A 24,223-nucleotide genomic window follows, 5' to 3' on the forward strand; every position below is an offset into this window, starting at 1 on the left:
TTTTGCATGAAGAGTTGCATGTACATAAACAGATTTTGGAAGCATCTACATCTTGTTCTTGGATTTCATACATTTGAACAGGTTTGCTTTTCAGAGTTTCACAAATACGTTAGGCTTATTCATATCTCTGGAACAATTACTCCTGCTGTTCTCTTTAGCTAAAATGCTTCTCACCTCTGTCTGGTAAGGGAGCAACTAGTCTTTTACAATCAACCTAAATGGCCACTTCCTCTAACAAATCTTTCCTTCTCTTTCCTCCTACCAGTGCTGCATTATTGTTTTGTGATTCTTAGTCATTTTGCCTTCATCGGCCTCTTTCTCCGTGAAAAGCAAAATTTATATTTCATAATTGAAATGGTATAAACTTGAATATATTAATTATATATTAAACCCTTTTTCTACCCAACAGTTGTTTCTCTTTATTTCAGAAGAAATCAAAATCTTTTCATAGGCTTCAAAAACATATCATGAGTCTTGACACTGTATCTGCTGTGAATAACAGAAAAGAGATTTCTGACCCCAAGATTTGGAACTGATGATTCTTTTGTGCCACCCTTATTCCTCTTACTTATTTTATGTTAGTGCCTATAACATATTCTTGTATTTGTTTGTATATTTGTTTTTCAGTCTTTTCTTGAGACCTGTCAGCTCTTGGAATTCTGAGTATTTGCTAGCTCATTGCTTCTAATCATGCTTATGGTTTACCTGACATGAATTGGGGACGCATAAAGAACGAATGAATGATGTGGTTTGCTCTGGTATTTTGAATCTTGAGGTACCAAACAACTCAAATTCATGAAAACACAGCAGAGCTGGGCTACACAAGAATCTCTATGGCTCTCATGTATGATATTCTTCAAAAAGACTTCTAATAACTCCTGCTTCTGAGAGAGTGGAGGAGGATGTATTCTCTATTTCTCTAAGTAGAACGAGAAACCTAGGACATTATATGAAAAAAAACAACATAAAAATAGTCCTAGAGGCAGAGAAAAACCAAACTGGTAAGGACCTCAGATAATAAGGAACAACACAGTAGTGAGTTCCAGGATTTTCTTTTTATTTTACATATCTCAGATTGAGGTCTGAAAAAACTGGCAACTGCAGACGTTATTAGCAACAGACAGGACGAAAGTCCAGCAAAAGCCTAACAAGCCAGAAAACTTCTAGATAATACCTTCTTGGCCCCAGCCAAACACCACTCTTGCCAGCAAAGTCTGGGTTGTGAGCCTAGACATCAACTCTTGCCAGACTATAAATAGAGTCCTCAGATTCCTGCTATGGCCATGGCAGAGAAAGTCAAGTGGGGAGCCAGGACTTTATTTAATACTGAGCTGTAGTGAGCTTCTCCCCCTGCCCCCCCCAGCCCCCCCAGTGACAGGGGAGAGAATGTAGGTTGTCAAGACTGCCACTCCAATTAGCAGTAATGAGGCACCCCTCCCCACTCTTCATTGTGATAGTATCCAAGGAAGCCCAAGTCGGGAGTTTTACCTCCACTCACCAAAAACAAGGCCACCTTCCCATAGTGGCAGTAGAGGCCATATGAGAAGCAATAAGCAGATATCTCTCCCCATCTCTGCTAGAGTGATGTCAGTGGAGCCTAGTGGGAAGCCTGAACTTTCCCTCTCCCTGCTGTAACAAAGGACCCCTCCTCAACCAAGTGTTAGAGGGACAAATGGAGATCTTGGACTTTCCTCTTCCTATGCCAATACACATAGGAAGTGTATTGTATTTCTGCTTCATCTGCTGGAGCTGTCAGAGGACAATCTCAAGCTAAATAGATAACCAACAGACACCAATGCCAGGATAATATAGATGTTAGAATTATCTGACAAGAATTGTAAAGTAGACATCGTACAAATGCTGCAATGACAATCACAAATGTGCTCGAAACAAGTGAAAAACTTGAAAGCTTCAGCAAAGAAATAGTTTCCATTACTGTAGATTTGAAATATATATTATATTTTGAAATCAGGAAATGGTGTCTTTGGCTTTGTTCTTTTATGTTCAAGATTGCTTTGACTATTTGGGGACTTTTCTGAGTTCATAGGAATTTTAGGATTTTTTTTTCATTTCTATGAAAAATGCCACTGGAATTTTAATAGGGTCTACATTGAATCTGCAAACTACCTTGGGAAGTAGTCTTTTAACCACATTAACAACATTAATTCTTCCAATCCATGAACATGGGATGCCTCCCCCCTACTTTCACTTCATCTTCAATTTTTTTATATCAATGTGTTAGTTTTCAGTGTTCAGACTTTTTACTGCCTTGGTGAAACATAACTGATGTCATATTTTTGATGCTATTGTGAATAGAATTTTTTTTCTTTATTTTTTCAAATAGTTTATTGTTAATGTGTGGAAATGCAATTGATTTTTGTATGGTGAGAATTTTTACAAGGGTATTTTTTTGTGTGTGTGGGTTTGGTGAAAAGAATGAGCATCGACCATACTAAAAACTGCTGAATCATTTTTGGATGTGGTGGTTCTGCAAGGTACTCCTGCCAGCTGTGAGGAAAAGCATCTGCTGCTCCACACTGCTCAACCCTGGAGGCTATCAGACTTTTACTTTTTGCCAATTTCAGAAGTGTGAAATATCTCAGTGTTGTTTGTTTTAGTTTTCTTAATCTGACTTAATTAATGAGGTTGTGAATATTTTTCGTATGTTCCTTGGCCATATTTCTTCTATAAATTGTTTATTCACTGAATCTATTTTTCAAAGTTGTCTTTCCTTATGATTCCTAACACTTAATTTCATTTCATCATGACCTCAACTTTTATATATATATATATTTTTTACATTTTAAATTGCTGTTGAAAATCTGGACTAGTGGACTAGGGATATAGCTCAGTGATAGGGACTCATGCGTGCTAGGCAAATGCTCTGAGTCCAATCCCCAGGATCACAAAAAAACAAACTGAACCAAACAAAACAACCCCCACACCCACATCCCTGTATTAGTTTCCAATCATCTTTGAAATGAAAGTTTAACAAGAATAGTCTCTGATTAAAAATTATTATACTAGTAAAATATGCATATAAAGTACATCATTAACAAAATTAAAAGGCAAGGGAGAGAGAAGAAGAAACTAATTGCAAAATACATATCTGATAAATGACTTGTATCCAGAATATACAAATAGCTCGAACACCTTGGAAATAATAAGATGAACAATCCAATCACAAAATGAAAATATTTGAATAGATATTTCATGAAAAAAAGATATGAGAATAGCTAACAAGCTCAAAGAAGGATGCTCAACATTATTTGTTATTACCAAAATGCAAATGACAACCACAATGAGATACCATTTCATACCCACTAGAATGGCTATAATAAAAAAGATAATAAAAATGTTAATGAGGATGTGAAGAAATGGGAACCCTCATATACTGCTGGTGGGGATGTAAAAAGGCATAACCACTCTGGAAAACATTTTGACAGGTCTCTTAGAAATTAAACTTAATTCAACATGTAATCTAATAACTCTCATAGGTTCTACCATGAAAATGAAAATATATGGCCATACAAAGACTTGCACATTGATGTTATTTGTATCATTATCAAAAACATGGGATACAATAAACAAATTTGAAATGACCTAAATTTATACCTATATTTATTGGTGACTTGTTATAGCCATATGGCAAAATACTATTTGGTAATAATAAGGGGGATATGTGCTACAATATGAGTGAAATCTCAAACATTATGCTAAATGAAAGAAGCCAGATATAAGAGACCACATATTGTATAATCATATTTACTCAAAATATCCAACATAAATTCAGAAAGTAGACGATGGTTCTGGGCTTGAAAGACAGTAAAGGAGGTAATACTGTAGGTTCCTTTCTTGATGTAGAAAATATTCTACAGTGAAGGAGTCTTAATAGAAAATAGGCATTCTTTGGGGGGGGCAGTGATAAGTTCTAAACTTTTTGTGTGTGTGTGATAGTTATACAAGTTGTTAAGTTTCTAAAATGTCATTGAATTGTATTTATGAAATGGGTGAATTGCATGATATATAAAATTTGTCTTGGGGGACTAGGCGTGGTGGTGCATGCCTGTAATCCCCGTTGCTCGGGAGGCAGAGGTAAGAGGATTTCGAGTTCAAAGCCAGCCTCAGCAACTGTGAGGCACTAAGTAACTTAGCGAGACCCTAACTCTAAATAAAATACAAAATAGGGTTGGCTCAGTGGTTGAGCGCCCCTGAGTTCAATCACCGGTAACCCCTTCCCCCCAAAAAATATGCCTTTGTATAATTCCCTCTCCTTCCCTCTCACTCCCCCCTACATACATGCACACCTGTCTTGCATTTTGAATCAGAAAAATTAAGATAAGGGAGAATTTCATATGATACCCCAAAGTTTGTCCCTTATTCTCCCTTATATTGCTCTTCTTTTTAGTTGGAGAAGTAATTTAAAATACTAGGTGTCTAATTTCTTGGCTTTTACTTATACCCCTGCCCACTTGGACATAACTAAAGTTTTTCTTTTCATATATATTTTACTGTATTTAGTTGATGCTAAAAGGAAAATCTGAATTTTTAATACTGATAAGTGAATTCTAGGATTTAAGTTAATAAAGGTAAAATGAAAATGATACATGATTGCCAGATCAATGTGTAAAAACATGTATGCATGTAGATTCCTTTCTTGATGTAGAAAATATTCTTTCTAAATCAAAAATAGGTGAAATAATAATATTGTGAGTATTATTTTTAACAGATAACATCCATCTTTAAAGGAAAAGTAAGCTGTCTAAAAAGTCAGATAATTTAAACACTGTGATTGGTAGGAACTTATAAAGCATGTAATATTAAAATTGATTGAGAAGGTTTTAATTCATAAGCAAAATGTTGGCACCTCAAAAAGAGAAGGTCATATTTTGAAATGTTCTGTAAAAGGGTAAGGGAAGACTTAGTAAGGAGAGAAATACAGATATTAACATTAATTCATGACCTTTTAAAAAAAAGTATAGTTGGCCATTCAAGTAGATGAGTAGTTCATATCACAATCCAGAAGAATTGTTGATAGAAATGACAGAGAACTGAATAGGTAAAAGATAACTGTCAAGAGCAGATATATAAAACACGTGTATCATGGCTTTGGGTAGAGAATAAAGTGTCAAGGAAAAATGATTTTACCTGGCAAGTTTCATAAAAGAAGAACCCCAAAATAACCTAACTCCTAATTCAAGAACATTTTCAGTTTGAAGCAGGTTGGGGATATTCTAATAAAATATTTTAACAGTTTTGTGCTGTTGTCCAGCTATTTCATTCTTATAATTTGAGAGAATAGTATAGATTTAATGTTTTGTGTCTGGATCATACACTGGGCAGAGGGAACCCAGAGAGACAGATCAGTGATGTATTAACCCAAAGCAGTTAATGGCTGTGTAGTCAAGGCAAATAATGGTGAAGGAAGGAAGTCAGAGGTTAGTGCACTGATGGAAAGCTCCAAAGACAGAAGCAAGGGCCTAAGAAATGGGGTAGCACACTGAGGGATTAGGCACAGGCAGGAATAGCTACTCACAGCGGGATGATAACAAATGTTTTATGTTGTAAACTGTTTCATGATGTGACAGCAGTCTACCAGGTTAAGGCACTAAGCAAAGCCTAGAAACTAGAATTCTATTTGCTATACCTCTGTGCATAAGAGGCCTCCTACCTGGTCATTTTGGCTCTAAGACTATTTATAGCTGGTATCTCTTATTTGCTTTTCATTGGAATGATTGTTAGTCTGGCTTCGCTGTGCTATAGGTCACTATTTTGCATTGTTTGCACACAGCCTGCTTATCTAGAGGGTTGCTGATATTTTCATGAATGTACCTAAGGGACTTCTGAACATATGGCTCTTACACCATGCAATCTATTTCTGTTTCAGTCTGGACAGTTCTAGACGGTGCAGTCTTGCTACATGGTCTGAGAAATGGCTGTAGGAAACAACACTCAACGAAGTTATTCCATCATCCCATGTTTTATATTTGTTGAGGTATGTGTACTTTTTAAAATTTATAATAAATTGTAATGATAGCAGATTTTATGCTGAGAGCTTGGATTGTTTTATACAGTTGTTTAATTTTAAGATTGATAGTTAAATTTTGGTAAATATTGGAAAATAATTATGTAAAATGTTTCTTAAATAGGAAGACAGAAAATAGGAAGGCTTTTAAACTTCATATTTGGGGTACCGAATAATTATTTATTTTATTTGCAATTGTGATCTGAATGTATTAACTATGAAAGAGAATGCAGCATTTTAATTAAATTCTTTTTTAAAATTCAATATCCTTTTTAAGAATTCAATAAGCAAGAATTTTACTGATATTGTTATTTTATGGTATTTTTGCCCTGGGGCCCAAATTTAAAAAAAAAAAAATCATAAAGTTGCCCATTTCCACTGGGTACTTTTCTTTGGTGAGGTGTTGGGAACTTATATAATGTATGGTTTCTTTTAGTCATGAATGACTTTGTTGGGTTGCTCCAGTTGTGTGTCAGAAAACAGTTTCTCCAGCATCCTTTTGGGAATTTTAGGAAATTTGGAATCACGATTTAAATTAAATAAAAATCTGTTTACCTGGTTGTCTCAGAATAAGATGTTGATTTGCCAAAGATACTGCTTTTGTCTTCTCAAGAAGATAAGGACTTAAGGGATCATTTTTCATCCTAAAGATCAAGTTTAAAATATGACAGTAAAAAGAGCTGAAGAGTCAGTGCCTGATCTTCCTGTCGGCATAGTCGACATTCCAAGGGTCAGCTCTGGCATATTCTACCATAGGCATGTTTTTGACCTAATGTCGGAGGAACCTTCATGTTGATATATGTTATTATCTATGTGAAAACAGACACTCGGGCTACACTACCACTTAGTTAGCAAAAATGTACTTTCAGTGTATGGATTTTTTTAATATACAGCTTATGAATCATTTTGATGAATTTTTAAAATTTAAAGCCAATTCCACCTTGAAATAAATGCATCTGTGTCCATGTATTGAGATAATTTTGAGCACTCTGAATTTTGGAAAAATGTGTGTGTCTGGCTATTGTTGAGTTTCACCTTATGGATATTGGTTGGCAGTTTAATAGTACTTGAGGATTTATTCTCTGTTGATTTTTCATGAACCTGTTTGTTTAACAGAATCAGGAAAAGGCAGAGAAGGTTGGGACAGAGATGCTAACTGACATAAGTCAAAAGTCGGGCAGACTCAGTCTAAGCTAAACCTCTGAGAAGATAAGCAAAGACATCAGCTCACAACAATAAACATGACTTTCTATATAGTCTGCCCTAAATGGGCTGCACAGGGCCAAACAATCAGATAGTAGCTCCATGTTATGCATACTGTGGATTCTGGTTACTGTTGTTCTTGTGATGAAGGAAAAGGAATTCTTATTGTTGCTGCTCATGCAGAAAGGATAGAAGGGATAGCACTACCTTTGGAACCGCTTTCTTCTTTGTCGTAAGAAAAATAAAATGTTAAAGTAAGCTGGGAGAAATTGGGGAATAAGTCATTTGTCATCATCTTTATCCTCCCTCCAGGGCTTTTATCTTAGATCTTTCTCAAAAATCAAACAGAAACCAAGTCTCCGAGTAAGAGATTTAATTTATTGCTAGAATCTGTAGGAGGTTTTCAGCTCTCTAATGCGTGAATGATGAACTTGGCTGGTAGAGCAGCAGCTAAAGAGATAAATTAGTCCTCCTGTAGCTCACCTGGATACAAACATAATTCTAAAAGACAGCGAGGGGAGAGATAGTTTATTCTTTTTCTTGCTAGATTGTTCTTATTTTGTATGGAACTTCGAGATCTATCATGACTTCTCTCACAAACCAGCAGGAAAAAGAAAGAGGAAGTAAAGTAGAATAGGAAGAAAAATGGAGAGGATGGAGGTAAATCTCAAAGTGGCCCTATGATTCCCATGCATTTTTAATCTAATGCTTAGTTCCATCCATCATTCTAGGTATTATAATGATGGCATTAGAAAACTTGGCCAAAAACAACTTGGTGAAAATGTCAGTGGGGTCAATGAATATCTTTTCAACTGTTGTTTTTTTTTTAATTATAAAAGAATTTAAACATGGAAAATGAAATAGACATCTTCAAGACCAAAGCTTAAAATTTTGTCATATTTGCTTCAAATATTTTTTCAAGGAAAACAAAATTTTGCAGATATGCTAAAGTCCTGCGGTCGTGGATCCAGAAGTGCCTTACATATGTGAAGCTAGAAGCTTCCTTTCCCTACATGATTCCCATGCATGTTTTGTATTTTTCTTACTATGTTCATATTTATACATAACATTTTAGGGAAATTTTACATAAATAATACCTTCTGAAAACTAACTTTTGCAGCTTGCCTTTTCATTCAACATTATACAGATTTATACATATTGACAGATCATTCACTTTTTAAAAATATTCTTTTAAAAATTTATTTTTTAGTTGTAGTTGGACACCATACCTTTATTTTGTTTATTTATATGTGGTGTCGAGGATTGAACCCAGGGCCTCTCATACTAGGTGAGCGCTCTACCGCTGAGCCACAACCCCAGTCCAGATCATTCATTTTAAACATGGCATTTTATTCTCCACAACCCAGCCCAGATCATTCATTTTAAACATGGCATTTTATTCTAAGTATGCAAGTATACTTCACTAAGGGACAATTTGATTCATTTGTTTGCTTAATTTATTTTGTTTTTACTCTTAACAATTTTTTTGAAAGTATCCTTATTTCTAGTTTTGTGTGCATTTATATAAGAGCTTCCTTGGATTGACACTTGCAGTAGAATTGCTAGGGGATCAGAATATGTTTGTTCTAGATGTTTGTTGCTACAGTATAGGATATTTGTATGTGAATTTTCTTGAAGAAACTTCTAAAAGCTCTATTTTTAATTTTATGAGTGTGTCTGTATATTTTGTAGAATTTTTCACATGATTGCATTATCTACAAATAATAGACTTTTTCTTTTTTAGTTGTTATGCCTTTAATTCTTATTGCTTTGTTAAGCCTGCCTATATAATGTTGGATAGTGGTAACATAGAAAACATATTTCTCTTGTTACTGACTTTAAAGAGAATACCTCAGGTGTTTCATTATTAAATTATGAATAAGCATGGTGTTTTTTTCCTATTCCCTGCCTTTTAGATTAGATCACTTCATTTGTTTTAATCCCATTCCCCCTTTATTGGCTAAAATGATAGATTACATTTCAAGTATTTTTAAAATTATTCTTAAATTCTAAATATATATTTGGCTTAAAAATGAGATTCATCAATTGTTCTGTCATTCTCTTGAACAATTAATGCGTTTTCTTATGTTTCTTTGAATGCTTTTATTTTGTTGTTGTTGTTGTTATTTTTGGTACTGGGGATTGAACCCAGGGGTGTAACCACTGTGCTACACATCTCCAGACCTTTTTATTTTGTGACAGCATTGCAATAAGTTGTGTAGAACCTTGCTAAATTATTAAGGCTGGCCTTGAACTTGCAATCCTCCTGTCTTAGCCTCCCAAGCCTCTGGGATCACAGGTGCACCACTATATCTAGCATTTGTGTATCATTCTTGATTTTAAATCAAGTAAAATAATAGCAAATTTTTCACTATCTTTTTCAATGAGGATTTCTTTACATTTATTCCATGTTTATTTTCTCGATTGCTATTGCTGCTTTTATTCCTTTCCTCTTTCAATTTCCAATTGAAGTTTATCCTTTGGTAGTTTTTTCAACAAAGATCCTATAGATAATAAATATTCTTAACATTTACCTGACGTTGTCTTTATATTGTAATTAATCCGAAATGGTAATCTACCTTGACATTGAATTCTAGATAAAGAAATTTATTTTTCTATCTCATAGCTTTAAAATTATTTTATTATTATTATTACAAAATCATCCACTTTTTCTTTCCAGTTGCTTTTCTTTTTTTTTTCTCTTTTCCTTTGGTGTTCTGCATTTTCTAACTGTGAATTTATACTGGCTGTGACCTGTTTTACTTCTCGACGAAGAAGTCATATTTGTCACTAGTCCTATAGCTTGTCAGCTATCATCTCTTCAGACAGTATTTTGTTTCTTTTTACTATAACATTTATTTGATATACCTTGTATCTTCTGATTCTTTCTATATTCCCTGTCTCTTTACTCATCTTGTTCAATTTCCAGAAGTTCTACATGTATTTTAAAAACCTGTCTATTTTATAATGTTTGTTCATGTGCTTATGTTTTTGTACCTTATATATCTTCAATTATTTAAAAATTTTAAAAATCTTTTAGTTTTTTATGTTCTGAAATTATTGTATTCTGGTCCTCCTGTTGCATCTCCTGTCTCCAGCTTATAGTGGATTGTTGCCTTATTTATTTTTGTGGTTTTTCTAAAACTAATTTTTGGTAGAACTTACTTCTATAGGATTTATGTGGGGCTTTAGGTTTGGAGAACATCACTTTGAAATGATTTCCCATAAAGTTTCCCTTGGGCTTATGCCATATATTTAGAATCCCAATTTGCACAATCCCAAAGTATACTTAGTCAAAATTCATCTGTCTTGTGGTCTTCCTATGCTATCAGGTGGATTTACATAAACATTTTTCCATAGAAGTGAAAAGCAAGTTTTCAGAAATCCTGGATTGTATGCAGGAGTCTCAGCTCTGACCAAGTCCCCATTTCCTATTCCCAGCAGCATTAAATCCCAAGCTCTGGTACTGAGATTGACATGTACCCCTCTCTCTACCCCCACCTAGGTGTACTGTAGCATCAGTTTATTCTGTGACCACTCTTGATTTTTGGGTACCCTTTTGTGAATTAGAAAGAAAGCTAACCATTGCTGATATTTGCAGTGGAATGTTGTCAATTCATTTTTTTTGTTCTATAAATGTATTCATTCATTCATTCATTCATTCATTCAGTGAAAACTTAGTCAGTATCTATTTATTGTTACAAGGCATATGTGTTTTGCCCTTTCTGGATACTTCACATAGTAACTATGTTCTGTAACTTGGATTTCACTAAGTTCTTTGTACAGCTAAAATTGTTGGGCCATGCCTTAAATATGTGTGGGGGACACAGGCCTGGAATGAGAGAGACATACTGCCCAGAGTGGAGTACTGATATGCATTTTCTTGGTGATTTTAATTATATGAACATAGGGTTTGGATTTGAGGATGTATTATTTATTTGTGGGAGTTGATGAGAATAGATGCCAACTAGCCTCTAAAATTCAAAGTTGCTGATGAATTACAAGTCTGCCTGGACCCGCCCAGAAGGCGGAATTAGTGATAGAGACGCTGCCTGGTGAAGCAGCATGCAGCATAGAAAGTCTCAGGGTGTCAAAAACGTCAGGATCAGTCTTGCCCCAGGTAGTCCTGGAATGGTGCCAAGATGAGCCCTTAATGTCACTGGAGAGAGAACAAAGTTTGCAGATTATAAGAGCACGTGTTGAAGGTAATGGAATGAAAAGGGATGAACAGTGGGAGGACAGCAGAATGGATGAAATATGATATGTAATGGACAAAGCAGCTTTGGAAGCCAAGCCTTTAAATGTTAGACACGCAGAAATATGTCTCCTTTGTACATCTCCGGGTATCAGCTGACCTTTAAATGTCCCTTGCTGTCCTGGCCAGAGCCTTTTAGGCTGAAAGCTTTTGACAATAGAATAATGGCCATAAGGGATAGAACATGAACTTGTATTACTAATAGGAGGGAAATTCAGAATCACTAAATTTCCACCATGGTCCACATAGTGCTTCTGACCAATATTTTTTAGCTCTTCCCTGCTCTGATGAAACTAGAACAAGTAAAAAAAAAAATAGCAAATGCTGAACTAGACAAAATCTAGAGAAGTAATGGGGAAAAAGAAAAAGGAAAAAATGAGACCCTCTCATCCTCATTTTTTGGTCAGGATAAAAGTTCTTACAACAAATGAAGTAAAAAAAATGAAAATAGTGATAAAAACATCAAATAGTCTGTGTTTTTCATCCTTAGTCCCTTTTTCTATTTTACCCATTCTGGGCCTTCCCTGCCTCACCCTCCCTCTAATTCTCTCTTCCTGTTTTCTTCCTTTCTTCTCTTTCATTTCTGTAGTATTTCTCATACTTGAATATCCTTCAAAAAGAATTCTTCTGACACACGCTCAAGTTGGTGGCTGAAACCTCTGAAAAACAAGATTGTGAGCTGTTTGAGGTCTCCCACGCTCCTCCACAACCAGTACCAGATGTATCTTTCCAAAATGCTTCACACTACCTGTCACTTTTGACAGATTTTCCCAGATACCAGTAGATGCCTCTTAGGATAATTTTTCTGTCTTCTCTATAAAATCATGAATAGCTTACACAGCTAAATCTCTTTCAAATATATTTGTGCTAAGAGCAAAACTCTAAATGGAGCTTAGCTTCCTCAGCAGACAGTATTAAGTGCTAGGAATTTGGACATAATGAATGCAATTGTGGCTTGATGTGTACAGATATGACGGTTTTATCATTTTGATAGTTTCTTCTACTTGCAATTTTTGTTGTCTGTTTTTGACAAATTTACTTTTCTCAGTGTGAACTTACCGGACTATAAATCACAAGCCTGAAGATAGATAATATCATCAAATTCCAGAACTTGATGATTCTGAGTGTGTTCCTCTAGGGCTAGTAGTGAAGGAATTCTACATCATCACTTTTGGACTCTGCATGCCATTTCTCTGCTACTTGTTTCGTGTGACTCAGGTTTTGAAAGAAGAATATGTCTCTTGGCCTTGCCTTCCTCTCTTTGCTTACAGGTGCTTAGATTCAGCAGCATTGGCTTCTTTGTGTCTGGGACCTAGATTGCAACTCTCTTAGATTTTTATATTTAACTCACACTGTCATCTTTAATTTTTTCAAAACTCTGCTGGTTCCTGCTAAAGGAAAAAGCATCAATATACACTGTATATACTGGAGAGGAAAGAGAAAATAAGTTGATGTAAAGTGTTTCATGTTGAGTCCTGGCTCTGTCCTTTTCTGCCAGTATAAATTTGGATATTTCTTTGACCTCAGTTCCTTCATCTGTGAAATGGAAAGAAATGCAACTTCCTCATGGGCACTTTTGAGAAATAATGAGGTAGTGTACCTGAATATTCTTGCCATGTAATTAAGTGCTTAATAAATATTAACATGAAAGTAATTTTAAGAGAATGGCTCCTACACCACAAAGATGAAAATATAACTGGAATGTCAAAACCCTCACCTCAAGAGGAGGACTCTAGCAAGTTTAATCCCCAGATATGTGATGTTTCTGGGCTTGAATATTTTACAAATATACTGAAGTATGTCGGGTTAGGATTCAAACAAAGCAATGAAACGGTCATGGGCCTGTTAAAGTGCAAAGACAAATATTAATTAAAAAGTCATTTTTTTTCATTAAAGCATCATTTAACTAGTATGTATAATCCTGAACAATATTGATATTCAGGTATCTATTTTTTTTTCATAGAATCTAAATGCCAGTGTTAATTTTAAAAATGAGATCTTTTCCTGTCTTTAGATTCTCTCCCCAGTGAGTGAGGCTACCTCTGTTCTTCAGCATTGAGTCTAAGTTAGATGTTTTGGAATCAAGATTTCAGTTAAAATAAATGATTACAAAGGGAAAAGAAGACAGGAATAAAAAAATGGAGCTGGCCCTCGAGATCAAGAACTCAGGAGATGAGAAAACGGGGCTGTGAGAGAATCGGGTCTTTAGAGCCCAAGAGAAGGATGCGGAGTTGGTCTAGAGAAGCCATCACACCTGGCTTTCTAAGACTCCCCCACTAACCCTCCTTCCTGTTTTCCATCATGGTCTGTCCTCATGCCCCAACCTGCCATTCCAAAATAATAAAGACCCAATCTGATTCTGGGGGAAACACAAATTTCTAATAAGTATAAGAAAATAATGAACACCCTCAGTTTAAACCCAGAAAATGTCACTGATAAGTGCTGTAAAGTACCATGGGTGGATTTTGAATGGGGAAGGGATGAGGTCAGAATGAGAGCTCCTTTGCTCTTGTCAATATTTTAATGAAATGAATAACGGCACGTATCTCAAAATGTAAGCCATCTGTCGTTCAGATTTTCATATCACCAAATAATGGTATGCTATCATTAAAGACACCATATATGACATTCTAAAATGGAGGACTTAAAATATCACTTGAATAATATTGACCTTATGTGATAGAAATTTTGTTTTTAAAATTTCAGATGAAAACAAACTGAAATACAGAGAAGTTAATAGACATACTCAAGCCAATACAGCCAATACATGTTTGAATTAGGATTTTGATTTAACATAAATGCAAATCTCATGCTTCTCCCACTATGTATGTGTAGGCTTCATTATTGGTCTCAGTTATGTTGAAGAGATGAACTTTCTACATTGGAAAACTAGTATGAGTAAGGACATCCTTACTCTTATGTTCAAAGGCCAGAATTTAGATATGAAAATATCAAAATGAGAACCTTCCTCTCTATAATCTACTTTCTTTTAAGAACTTAAAGAATTTTTTATATTTTAATTTAGATAAATCTCAAATATCTAGAAATCTTTGAGAAATAATGTTTTGTTTGCTGGAGTGGGTTAACTGATATAAATCAGAAATACTTTTGCTTTCTATAATTGTTGTCAAATAATATTCTTGTAAAAATATGTTTTGAGTGATCTCAAGTTCACTTTGTATCACAGAAAATAACATAATCATCACTTAAGTACCACAACCTAGGTATATAAATTGTACTGTTTTGACATCATTGGTTCATATTTAGATAAAATAATAATAAAACATAATTTACATGCATGAAGCGCCCGTGTACTCTCCCTTGTAGGATTTTATTCTCTTCTTTGCCTCTCTAGAGGTTGACCACAGAGCTGAATTTGGTACTGAATTTTCTAAGATCTAAACAATTTTCTAAAATTGTTCATTTTGTGCCTTAACACATTCAAAATACTGAAATAAATTACATTTCTGTTTTAAATGTTAAGATATTTGAATACAGGCTGTGGCTGGATGCTACCATAGCCATAAATGTATAGGAGTTTGAAACAAGTATATAGATTGACCTAGCCTATATCTTATGAGTTGGTATTTTAAAATAACCTCTGCATAAATCTAATAGTATGGGATGGGTTCTGCAGTAATAATAGACTCTGCCTAAATCTCAGTGGCTTCACACAACACAATCCAGTTTCTTACACTGCAAGTCCTATGTATGTCAATGACAGAACTCTTTTTATTACAGTCTCTCAGGGACCATCCTGTTGGAGTCGCCATCTCAACATGTTTCCATGGTCACTTTGGTAAAGATAAGAAAATGTGATTATTCACAGCACAGACTTTTAAAGCTTCATATTTAATTAATATAAGTCACTTCCACTTACATTTCATTACCCAAAGACACAAAATGTGGCCTTTTTCCATTTCAGAAGGAGAAGCAGGTTACATCCTACAAATATATTGAAGGGAGAGTGATTCTTCACAGCCTAAGTGACTACCACAGTATCTTCATGATTTTTCTTCCTACTAAAAAGTCCCAAATCATCCAGATAAGAAAAGGTTTTACTTGGCTAGTTCATAGAGATGTTTGCAAGTGTTTGTTGAGTTTTTTAATATACTAAATGATTTATATAGCCAATAGAACTGATAGAAAGATTTTCTTTGAAACTGTGAGTTTAAGCAATGATCAGTTTGCTATGTGACAGGAGACTCTAACTCTACAAGAGTGACTGGACTGGGAGGACATTGACATTTTATTATGACTTCAAATCATGTTGTTCCAAAGATGGCAGCCTGACTAAGGACCATAGATACCCAAGTGGCATTTCCCAAATTCTACCCTAGAATGCTTTCTTCAATCTACCACATACTTTGTCATTCTCTGGACTACCTTGTTCCTGGGCTGTATATCATCTGGTAACATGCTCTCTCTTAGTTTTCCTGAGAATTAACATTATTTAAACATTATTTAAACCAAGCATTCTTCATAATTTTGGGATGGATACATCAATATTTTGGTCCTCAAAGAATTTTACATTCTTCTTCCATGGGGCGTAAGTCCAGATAGCCACACCAAGATACTGACAGACTCTGAACTTAGATACATTATATTTTTCAGGGACATAATAGACAGCGTCTTGTCTCTTGAAACATATTTTGTTCAGGTTGAAGATGAATCCATTATTTGCTTTTTGCTGCATTTTTTCTTTCATAGAATTCATCCTTTTATAAATATAATATGAACCAGTCTAGGTGATCATGGATATAGTGATCATTGGTATTTATGGCTTGTATTTCTTTTACACCTTAGTTCCAAATTCCATGGAATTTCTAAGCCAGTGCAACAGTGTCATTTATTTTTTAAAAATCTAATGTATCTCATAGCCTATAAAAATAGACTTTAGAGGAATGCTCACTTTAAGAGAAGGATGTATAAGTTGCAACCTGTGGATAGTGGTTTGACAGTGTGCAGTGAAATTTTGGAAACTTTATATTCTCCTTCAATCCCAAAGTATACTCCTAATAAGTCTAAGCTATAGAAATAATCATGAATGTGGAAAATTCTGCTATAAGATTAATTTATCATAAAATTGTCTATACTATTAAAAATAAAGCTCCAATATCAAACTATAGGACACTGATGAAAAAGTCCATGTTGATTCATACATAGAGCATTATGCATTCATTAAAATTATATTGAAAAAAAATACATAATTCCATAAGGAAACAGCCAATTGGATAAGTATGCAAAAAGTGAAGAGAATGGATTCAAAACAGTTGTAATCTAAGTTTAACCAGACTTCATCAACCTGTGAATAAGGATGGCATTCATAGCTTCAATGAGCATTAAAATATCACCTTCTGTTGTTCACACCTGCTCATAGAGAACTCCAACTGCCCCATAGGCTTCCCCAAGTAAGCTTGGGATTGCCACATATGCTCACGATGTACTCTCCTAGGTGAGTTTCTGGATAACAAAAGCCATCTTTTTCTTCATCACTCTAGCCATGCACATCCATTTCCTCAAGCAAGGAAACCATGTAAAGGTTCCTCACTCTGCTATCGCTGGCGCTGCTCCCAGAGGGATGCTAATATTGAGCTGCTAGTGTTTTCTCTACAGGAGGGAAGAAGCCCTGCTCCCACACTTGATGTCTGCTTTGTCCCCTGAGCATCAGTGGGACACTGTGTCTTAAGTTATGTCTGCAGCCCTTATTTCATACGACTTAGGCATGAATCCATGTACTTGTAGAAGGACCAGTATCTAAAGGCATCTCTCTTACCTTGATTTTTTTCTTCCACTTTCTCCAGGTAGATTATTGATGGGAAGTATTTTTGTAGACTAGCAGCCTCACTAACTTCTCAGACATGTCAGGTGTGTTAGAGTCACCACACTGGATATTTCAGGCTTCAAGCCAGATAACCTGTCTACACAATGGGCAGCACACACACCAAATTTGGTGCCTTTTGGAAATATGCCTATATGCCCTACAACAATAGGCCTAGAAAGAAAAGATATGCACAAAAATTGATGTCTGACTCTAAATGTTGGGTTGTAAAGCACAAATTTTGCACTTTTTTTAATCAAAAAGAAGAACTCCTTTTTAAAGATTTATTGTTATCAATGTGTGTTTTTTCTAAAGAAATACAGTACTCTTTGCAATTTGAATACTATTTATATTTGCAAAAAATTCAAAGTCTTACATCATTTTTAGAATAGAATGACTAGAAAAAAAAATGGTGAGGGTTGTTCTTTCTCGCACTTGATTATTTTTACAACACATTCTATGTAGTCTTCACCAATGCCAGCTTTAGGTGGTATTAATATAAATATTACTTTATGTTTCATTTGTTGGTCTTATTTAAGAAAATGTAAAAAATGCTTGAATTTCTTAAAGTTAATATGTTAAATTGTTGACTATGTGAAATAAATATTTATCCTTGTTTTTAGCTTTAGAACTATATTTCTTGTACAATTGTATGAAACTACTGTCTTGTTCTACTCAACTGGCAGCTATGGCCACAGAACCTGGTTCTCAGTCTCCTTATGCATGTTACATCAATAAAAAATCCGTGCCCTGTTCTACTCCCACGCACTGACCACCACTAGAAACATTTCATAGTTCATGAGAGTAGCATAGACTCTTTGTGCTAAACATGCTGTAGATCATTTATGCAGCCCCTTCTTGTTTTCCGCAGGGTAACTGAGATGCAGAGAGTTTTCGTTACTTGTCCAAGATCAGATAATCCGTGACTCTTGACCCTTTCACAATCAATGGCAGCTTATTTTTTCATTAGCCAAATTTCAAAAGCAGGACTATAAAATTTATTTCAAAATGTTTATAACAAGGTATTATGGCTTGAATATGAGGTGAGACGATGCAGAAATGTTCAGTGATAAAATGATTAGGCTATGAGAGCTGTTACCTAAGAAGTGGTTTAATCCATTTGATAGATTAATAATTTGTACTGAGTGATAGCTATGGGGTGGTGGGCGTGGCAGGAGGAAGTAGATCACTGGGGGCGTGCCTTTGGTACTTGTCCCTGGCAAGTGGAGCTCTCTGCTTTAGACTGTCCTGAGCTGAGCAGCCCTTTTCCACCATACCCTTTGGGCATAATGTTCTGCCTCCCCTCAGGCCCAGAGCTGTGGAGTAGCTGACCATGGACTGAACCTCTGAAACTGAACCAAAATATACTTATCCTCCTTGGAGTTGTTCTTGTCAGGTCTTTTGGTCCCACCAATGCAAAGCTGACTAAAACCCAAGAACAGTTGCTGAATGTGCAGTATGGTATATCTTAGTATACTTAACACAATGCGGGGAGGAGCCTTCAAGAATAGGAGGCCCAGGCCTGCAAAGATTCTTCAACAGCTCTGAGTCACCTTTGTATAGAAGCTAGGGAAGGAGCAGGACCAAGTTACATTTAGACTCCTGGTGACTGGTAAGATGCTGTTTAGGTGAAAGAGTAGGCTGATGGGAAGAAGGCTCCAGAATAAGGAGCATCTTGGCATGGACCAAGACCTAAGAAGTTACAGAGAACTTGAAGAGCAGAAGGTATTTCGAAAAGGCTGGAGCTTAGAGGATAAGTCGGGGAGAAGTGACAGGGGAGACTGCGAGGGAGACACGGGCCAAATCGTGGAATACCTTGCAGGCTATCTTATGTAGTTTATTTTTCCTATAAGCTTTGGGAAACAAGAATATTCCTGGTTATTTTAAGCTTATACCTTACCTGGTGATACTGAATGGTGGAAATGGTGGTAAAACCCTGAAGCCACGGAAAGGAGACATTTTCACTCTTTACGATAGATACCATTTCTCCCCAGAATGCAGAATATTTTTCTCAGACAAATAAGTACCACGACCTAGGGCCCTGATGGCTCACTTTTCATAATACACAGGGTACAGATGAGAAGGATTTGAAAGAAGTTCCATATCATTGATTAATTTCTGAACATAGTAAATTGCCTTTAGAGCTACCATGTCACCCTTCAGGGTGACTCGGGAAACTGGAAAAGACAATGTTGGCCTAGCTTTGGTACTTTGCAAAGCTACACTAGTTTATATGTTGGCTCCCCATGAGAGTGGCTTGAACAGTTTTTTTCCTGAGATTTATAAACAGTATATATAGAGCAATTTTCTGTCCCAATGTCAACTCTTCTATTTTCCCCAAAAGTTCACTCCTTCAGCAAATTATGTGTTGGAAAAGTATGACCACTCTAGTACAAGAGGATCCGATCATTTTTTTCTAGATGTAGCATTAATTGGATGTGTGATTTTTCAAAACTGGACTAACATACTCATTCTATTCTGTTTGTGAACAACAGCTGTATTTTAAAAGTGGAGCAGAGAAAACTGGGGTATCTGTGATCAGATAGAGATTTTTCTCTCTGAGATACTGGTTAGCCCACATGATGTGGAGTTGATGGTCTCTGGTTCCACTAATATAGTATTTTCATTCTGTCATTGAGTGTGAGCAGAAACCATCTGCTGTGGAGTGATTGGTGTACTTGTTAAAGTTGGGTTCATGAACCCAGCCATTTATCTTAATCAGAATAGTAAGGAGAGAGGATAGAGATTCAATTTTATATGTTGCAGTCATTCCAATGTCCAGTAAAGTTTGAGAACGAAATCAATCCAGAAGCTCATTGTGCAAATTTCCCATCAGTGGACATAGGATAGCAGGTGCTGTTAGTGCTCTTTCCATTTTCTCTTGACCCATCCTGAGGACCCTTGCAAACAGGGTTCCCTGTCCTCTGCCTGAGGCTGCTCTCTAGCTATAGAAACCTGTTAGGCCCTGTTGTTGTTTTCACTAGGCCTTAACTTTCCCAGGAGCAACCCTCAACCAGGGAAGGAGGGGTGATGATGGATAAGTAATCCAGCTTCCTCACTCCTCCGTGGGATAGTTCTGGGGGAGTTTGGTATAGTCTCTGAGAGATCCCATGCAGAATAGAATGTCAGGTGCCCATAATGACAACTCACTCATTAATGCAAGTTATTGACTTCTCTCCCTTCCGTATTCCTAATGTGCTTCCTGGGATCAATTCAGAAATAACTATTTGCAGCTACGTCATTGTCTCAAAATCCACTTTGGAAGGAATCCAAACTAAGACAGAAAATATATTTGGAGTAGAAAAGCTTCGTTCCAAGAGAATGAAGTATTAGGATTTGAAGAATGGGAAGACAGAAAAAAAAATTTGAGAGAAGTGATTAAGGTAATTTTGTTAAATCTAAGAGCTAGATGGTTCAGAGTGCTTTATCATTTACTTAAAACTGAATCCATTTAGGCAATTCTGTTTTTCATTGTATGCCATCATTTCTACATGAGTACTCATCTTTCTATGAGATTTAGCATGTTCAGCAGTTTCCCAAACAGTGCATTCTAGTCATTGAATCTGAAATCCTACAGTTTTCCTTGAGAAAATCTTCAGACCTAAAAATCTTCAGATTTTCTAAGGGAAATGTTAATTTTATGTACAGAGCACAGAGCTTAGGTAATATAGAAATGAATTAATTTTTTAATAGACAAAAGAATGCTTAGACAAAAAAAGCAGTTTAAAGACTAATTTTTCTGCAAACTATATGTTTTTTGACTTAACTAATGTGTTAGTCTGTGCTACTATAATAGAATACCTGACACTGGATAATTTATAAAGGACATCAGTTTGTTTTCTTAGAATTCTGAAAGTTAGGAAATCCAAAAATCAAGATACCAAGAACTTTGGTGTCCATGAGGAGGCCTCTCTCTCTCTCTCTCTCTCTCTCTCTCTCTCTCTCTCTCTCTCTCTCTCTCAGATAGCACTACTTCTACTGTGTCCTCTGGGGGGAACGAAAGCCATATCTTCACATGATAGACAGATTCAAGGCCTGGAGAACTGGAAGAGGCATAGAGGATTTTTTCTTTTTAATAAGGGCCTTAATCCCATTCATGAGGGTGGAACCTTCATAGTTTGATAACCTCTTAAAAGCCCTACTTCTTGGGCTGGGGCTGTAGCTCAGTGGTAGAGTGCCTGCCTTGCATGTGTGAGGTCGATCCTCAGCACCACATAAAAATAAATAATGATACTGTGTCCATCTACAACTAAAAAAAATAAAGAAAAAACAAAAGCCCCATCTCTTAATGCTATCACATTGGCCATTAAGTTTCAGCACCATAGTACTAAAATACAAGTTCTTCTCAGCTGACATTTATTCAAATTCATTTTTCTCATCTTCTGAGACCAATCACTTTGAAGCTGAAATATTGGTGTACTTTTCATCCGCAAGGAAGACAGCATGAAAATTTGGGAAAGTTTGAATTTGAGACACTGATGAAATATCCATATGAACTTCAATAGGTTGCTCCGCATCTTTGAGTTTCACTTTTCTCATCTATAAAAGCATAATAATAACACCTGATTTTTACTAGGTTGTTTTAAGGTTAAATAAAAACTGAATTTTTAAGGTGTCTAGCGCATGGCAGGAAGGTGTTCAGTAATCATTAACTCACAAGCTAGGCTAGAAGCACACACTATGAAAAGCCAGCATTGTCTCCCCTCAGGGATGCCCTTGAGGTTTCTTATCACATGGTTTCTTCAGCTGCTGTATTCTCATTATTTTATTTCAGTAACCCATCTTGGTCTGAGAGAGGGTTATTTACAGGATTCTGTGGGTCTACAGCCCAGGGATATTTGACTGACTTTGGCATGGCCACTAACTCGAGTGAAAACTCAAATGGCTAAATTGTCAACCTAATGACATACACAGAATCTACCTGTTTCATGTGTTTGCTTTCTATGGAAATTATTCTATTTTGACAGAACTGAATGAAAACAGATAGTTTTGACACATCAAACACAAGATGCAAAATAATTAATCTTGTCCAATCAGTTTGGGGGCTTATGTGCCTATTCTTGCAAGCTCTGGTTGTATAAATTTCTCCCCTCTGGATTGATCATCCAAGTTTGCATTGTGTAAGTAATGACACACTCTCTGACACATTTCCAAGGCAAATCAGGACCTCAATTGTTTATCTAATATGTGTAATGCTACTACTTAGCCATTCGACTTCTTGATGCTGTGGAGAATGTCATTACTAAGTTCTTAATGGCAAATTTCACTCTTCATTGTGAGAATTCTTCATTTTTTAAAAATGTTTTTATTGTATATTCCCTCAAATTTGTCTTCTGCTGTCTGATACATGTGGCTACCTATGTAGAAGTCACATCATTCTTCCTGGCTTCAGCCTTTTGACAATGTCCTTTGTTGTGAGTTTCTTCATCTCTGTAACTAGAAGACGTGACGGTTGATACTACTTAAAACATGTATCTCCAGAGGACAAAATTTCTATTTTGGCCCACAGTTTTAGAGGTCTCAGTCCATAGATGGCCAACTCCATAGCTTTGGGCCCACGGTGGGCGGAACATCATGGTGGAAGGGTGTGATGGAGGGAAGTGGACAGAGCACCCTATTCACTAAGAACAAAATATAACCCCAAAGGCATGTCCCCAGTGACCTACCTCCCCCAACCACTTTCTACCTGCTTATATTTATCACTTACCTAATCCATATCAACAGATGAGTCCACTGATTAGGTCACAACCCTCATAATCCAACCATCCCACCTCTGAACAATTCTCGCATTGTTTCACAGATGGATTTTTTGAGGAGACCTCTTCACAGCAATGAAGAAGCTAACCAACAAAGGACATCCCTTTTGCTTTCAAATCCTCTGATGCATACTACAGAACAGTGATTGGCACAGATGTGTCTCAGGTTGGATTTCTCTAGAAACAGACTCTAAAATAAGAATTTGAATGCAAGTAGTGTATCTGGGTAGGAATCTTAGAAAATACCTGCAGAGAGCAGGGAAACTGAATGAAACTAATGTAAGGTACATTAAAGAGCAGGTTCTCATTGTGGAGAATTGGGGATCAATGCATTCTAGAGACTTCTGAGAGGCCACCTGGACTGTACCTCAGCCATGCCAACTGAGGGACGAGAAAGCAGAGTATTTATCTTATGATTCTGTATCATTGTTTGATGGTTGCTGCCAGAGGCATTGATTTCCAGGCACTTTGGTCAGCCCTGCAGGTAGGCAGTGTCCTCCTGAACCTCAGAAAACCCTCAGGGACAATTATTCTTGTAAGAAACAGCTGTGCCAAGGGACTATGTGGCAGGGTGCACTAGCTGCCTCTGCTGTAATGCTCAATAAACTCTTAGTGCATAGAATTGAATGGAATCTGCCAAGAGCTATAAGAAATGTTAGATCACCTTCAGACTTCAAATCATTGATTTTTTTTTTACTGGCCTCCTGTGGATACATGTTTAAACAGTATCAACTCTGTCAACTTTGTCAGTACCAAATAATTTGGGGGTAGTGTCACCTCTATTTTTTTAAATTTTTTTATTGGTTGTACAAAACATTACAAAGCTCTGGACATATCATATTTCATACATTAGATTCAACTGGGTTATGAATTCCCAATTTTTACCCCAAATGCAGATTACAAAATCACGTCTGTTACACATCCATATTTTTACATAATGCCATATTAGTAACTGTTGTATTCTGCTACCTTTCCTATCCTCTACTATCCCCCCCTCCCCTCCCCTCCCATCTTCTCTCTCTACCCCATCTACTGTAATTCATTTCTCTCCTTGTTTATTTTCTCATTCCCCTCACAACCTCTTATATGTAATTTTGTATAACAATGAGGGTCTCCCTCCATTTCCATGCAATTTCCCTTTTCTCTCCCTTTCCCTCCCACCT

General features: G+C 36.2%; 1 protein-coding gene across 4 annotated transcripts in view; it reads left to right on the plus strand.

Annotated features, from left to right (window-relative positions):
* Plppr1 (phospholipid phosphatase related 1) overlaps positions 1 to 24,223 on the plus strand; it is a 281,312-nt gene that overhangs the window by 136,842 nt on the left and 120,247 nt on the right. For all 4 annotated transcript variants that reach the window (XM_078047886.1, XM_078047884.1, XM_078047883.1 and 1 more), the window contains one exon: positions 5,888 to 5,995. In XM_078047886.1, the coding sequence (XP_077904012.1) occupies positions 5,933 to 5,995 (63 nt within the window). In that variant the 5' untranslated portion in view covers positions 5,888 to 5,932. The remainder of the gene's footprint in view (positions 1 to 5,887; positions 5,996 to 24,223) is intronic.

The sequence above is a fragment of the Ictidomys tridecemlineatus genome, chromosome 4 (genome assembly GCF_052094955.1).
Source record: "Ictidomys tridecemlineatus isolate mIctTri1 chromosome 4, mIctTri1.hap1, whole genome shotgun sequence".
Lineage (NCBI taxonomy): Eukaryota > Metazoa > Chordata > Mammalia > Rodentia > Sciuridae > Ictidomys > Ictidomys tridecemlineatus.